Source organism: Limulus polyphemus, unplaced genomic scaffold (genome assembly GCF_000517525.1).
Source record: "Limulus polyphemus unplaced genomic scaffold, Limulus_polyphemus-2.1.2 Scaffold1762, whole genome shotgun sequence".
Classification (NCBI taxonomy): domain Eukaryota; kingdom Metazoa; phylum Arthropoda; class Merostomata; order Xiphosura; family Limulidae; genus Limulus; species Limulus polyphemus.
Window position 1 is genome coordinate 119876 of NW_013667372.1, and position 2775 is coordinate 122650.

The following is a 2775-nucleotide window of genomic DNA, read 5'->3' on the forward strand; positions in this document are numbered from 1 at the left end:
ATCTTACTCATATTTGGTGTTGGAAGACACTACCAGTATTCCTGAACACTCACCTAATCTTACTCATATTTGGTATTTGAAGACACTACCAGTATTCCTGAATACTCATCTAATCTTACTCATATTTGGTGTTGGAAGACTCTACTAGTATTCCTGAACACTCACCTAATCTTACTCATATTTGATGTTTGAAGATACTACCAGTATTCCTGAACACTCACCTAATCTTGCTCATATTTGATGTTTGAAGACACTACCAGTATTCCTGAACACTCACCTAATCTTACTCATATTTGATGTTTGAAGACACTACCAGTATTCCTGAACACTCATCTAATCTTACTCATATTTGGTATTTGAAGACACTACCAGTATTCCTGAACACTCACCTAATCTTACTCATATTTGATGTTTGAAGACACTACCAGTATTCCTGAACACTCATCTAATCTTACTCATATTTGGTATTTGAAGACACTACCAGTATTCCTGAACACTCACCTAATCTTACTCATATTTGATGTTTGAAGACACTACCAGTATTCCTGAACACTCACCTAATCTTACTCATATTTGATGTTTGAAGACACTACCAGTATTCCTGAACACTCACCTAATCTTACTCATATTTGATGTTTGAAGACACTACCAGTATTCCTGAACACTCACCTAATCTTACTCATATTTGATGTTTGAAGACACTACCAGTATTCCTGAACTTCCAACACCAAATATGAGTAAGATTAGATGAGTACCAACCTTTTTTTTGTTATCCTATATGAATCAATATTTTTTTGTCTGTTTTCAGCTTGTTTTGTTTTTACTAATTGTATAATTATTCGGACTATTATTTTCGTCTTTATTATGTGTATTATTATTTTCATAACGTTTCGACTAGTGAATTATTCGACCGCAGACTTACCGCTGAGCCACTGGAGGGCAAGTAAAGAAGAATGTATAACAATGAATTATAGATGAAAAACACACTCAGTTAATAAAACATAGACATTTGATATAGAAAAACACACTCAGTTAATAAAACATAAACATTTGATATAGAAAAATACACTCAGTTAATCAAACATAGACAATTTATATAGAAAAACAGACTCAGTTAATAAAACATAAACATTTGATATAGAAAAATACACTCAGTTAATCAAACATAGACATCTGATAGAGAAAAATATACTCAGTGAATCAAACATAGACATTTTATATAGAAAAACACACTCAGTTAATCAAACATAGACATTTGATATAGAAAAATTCACTCAGTTAATCAAACATAGACATTTGATAGAGAAAAATACACTCAGTTAATCAAACATAGACATTTTATATAGAAAAACAGACTCAGTTAATCAAACATAGACATTTGATAGAGAAAAATACACTCAGTTAATCAAACATAGACATTTTATATAGAAAAACAGACTCAGTTAATCAAACATAGACATTTTATACAGAAAAACATACTCAGTTATTCAAACATAGACATTTTATACAGAAAAATATACTCAGTGAATCAAACATAGACATTTTATATAGAAAAACACACTCAGTTAATCAAACATAGACATTTTATATAGAAAAACACACTCAGTTAATCAAACATAGACATTTTATATAGAGAGATAAAACATACAGCTTGGTATCTATGGTACATAAATAAATATGTTTGGTATTTCTAAGATGCAGATTGATATTCAACTTTTTTAATGTCTAAATAACAGCTGTTTTTCCAGTGTGTGGGCGTCCAACAGCAAAACCCCAAAGTCGTATTATTGGAGGGCACGAAGCTTTATATGGGGAGTTTCCGTGGCAGGTAGGTAATTAACATTTTGTTTCGTCAGTTTTAAAGAATATACTATTCGTCCCCATGATATAAATTAGGCATTTTTTTTCTTGTTCAGAAACAGATGCTCGGCCTTGTTGTAGGTGTACTCACAATGTATTGAGGGTATAGCCGAAGTAGTATACGGATATATTTATCTTAATGTTACTGTCAAATGTCGTTATCTGTTTAGTTGTTTCTTCGTGCTGATTCGTGTAAATTCTATAATTAATCCACCACTTCATACCTTTATAAGGACGTTGTCTATGCGAAGTTCAAGACGTGTTTAGTGCTTCTTATATTTTTTTATATTTTACCAGTTTTTTTTTTCAGTTATCATTATTGTGTCTATTGCTTAAAATATTTCATTCTTACATGATCCAAAAATGTTTCCTACGAAGAATAACAATAAATATATAAAGTATTAGTTGATAATAGTATGGTGTGTTTCTATTTATGACTGACGAACCGTTCAATCAGTTGTCACCAATCCTGACACCTGCTCTTAAGGTCCCCTGGGGATCAGCGTTCGGATATGACACTCCTACATCACCCTCAGGGTACAATCATTCAGACCAGCGTGATCCAGTTAGCGGAACAGACCTGGCCCCACGACTCAGTTTATCCACACCACACACTCATTATTAATCATATGTTAAATATCAAGTTGATGTATAAAAAGGGGAAAAAAGCCCACAAATAAATGTTAATGGGAAAGTCCTATTCCAGTAAGAATTTCGAGTAATAAATTATAAGCTATCCAATATTTCCATCCTCTATGCACACAAACACTCGGGGCCGACCCCCGGGGTGGGGAAACGTGCGACCCCGCACAAAGCGCCAAAATCGTCATTGTATTTAGCAGTTCTTGTCAATATAACAATATGGTCAGGTGGTTAGGGCGCCCGACTCGCAGTCTGCGGGTCGCAGGTTCGAAT

The 2775-nt window shown here is 33.4% G+C and overlaps 1 protein-coding gene across 1 annotated transcript in view; it reads left to right on the top strand.

The window, feature by feature from the left end:
* The first annotated feature begins 688 nt into the window (after positions 1-688).
* The window catches only part of LOC106464857 (serine proteinase stubble-like), a 9792-nt gene continuing 7705 nt past the window's right edge, over positions 689-2775 (top strand). Inside the window, 2 exon segments of the mRNA XM_022392651.1 lie at positions 689-737; positions 1749-1828. Of these exon segments, the coding sequence (XP_022248359.1) occupies positions 689-737; positions 1749-1828 (129 nt within the window).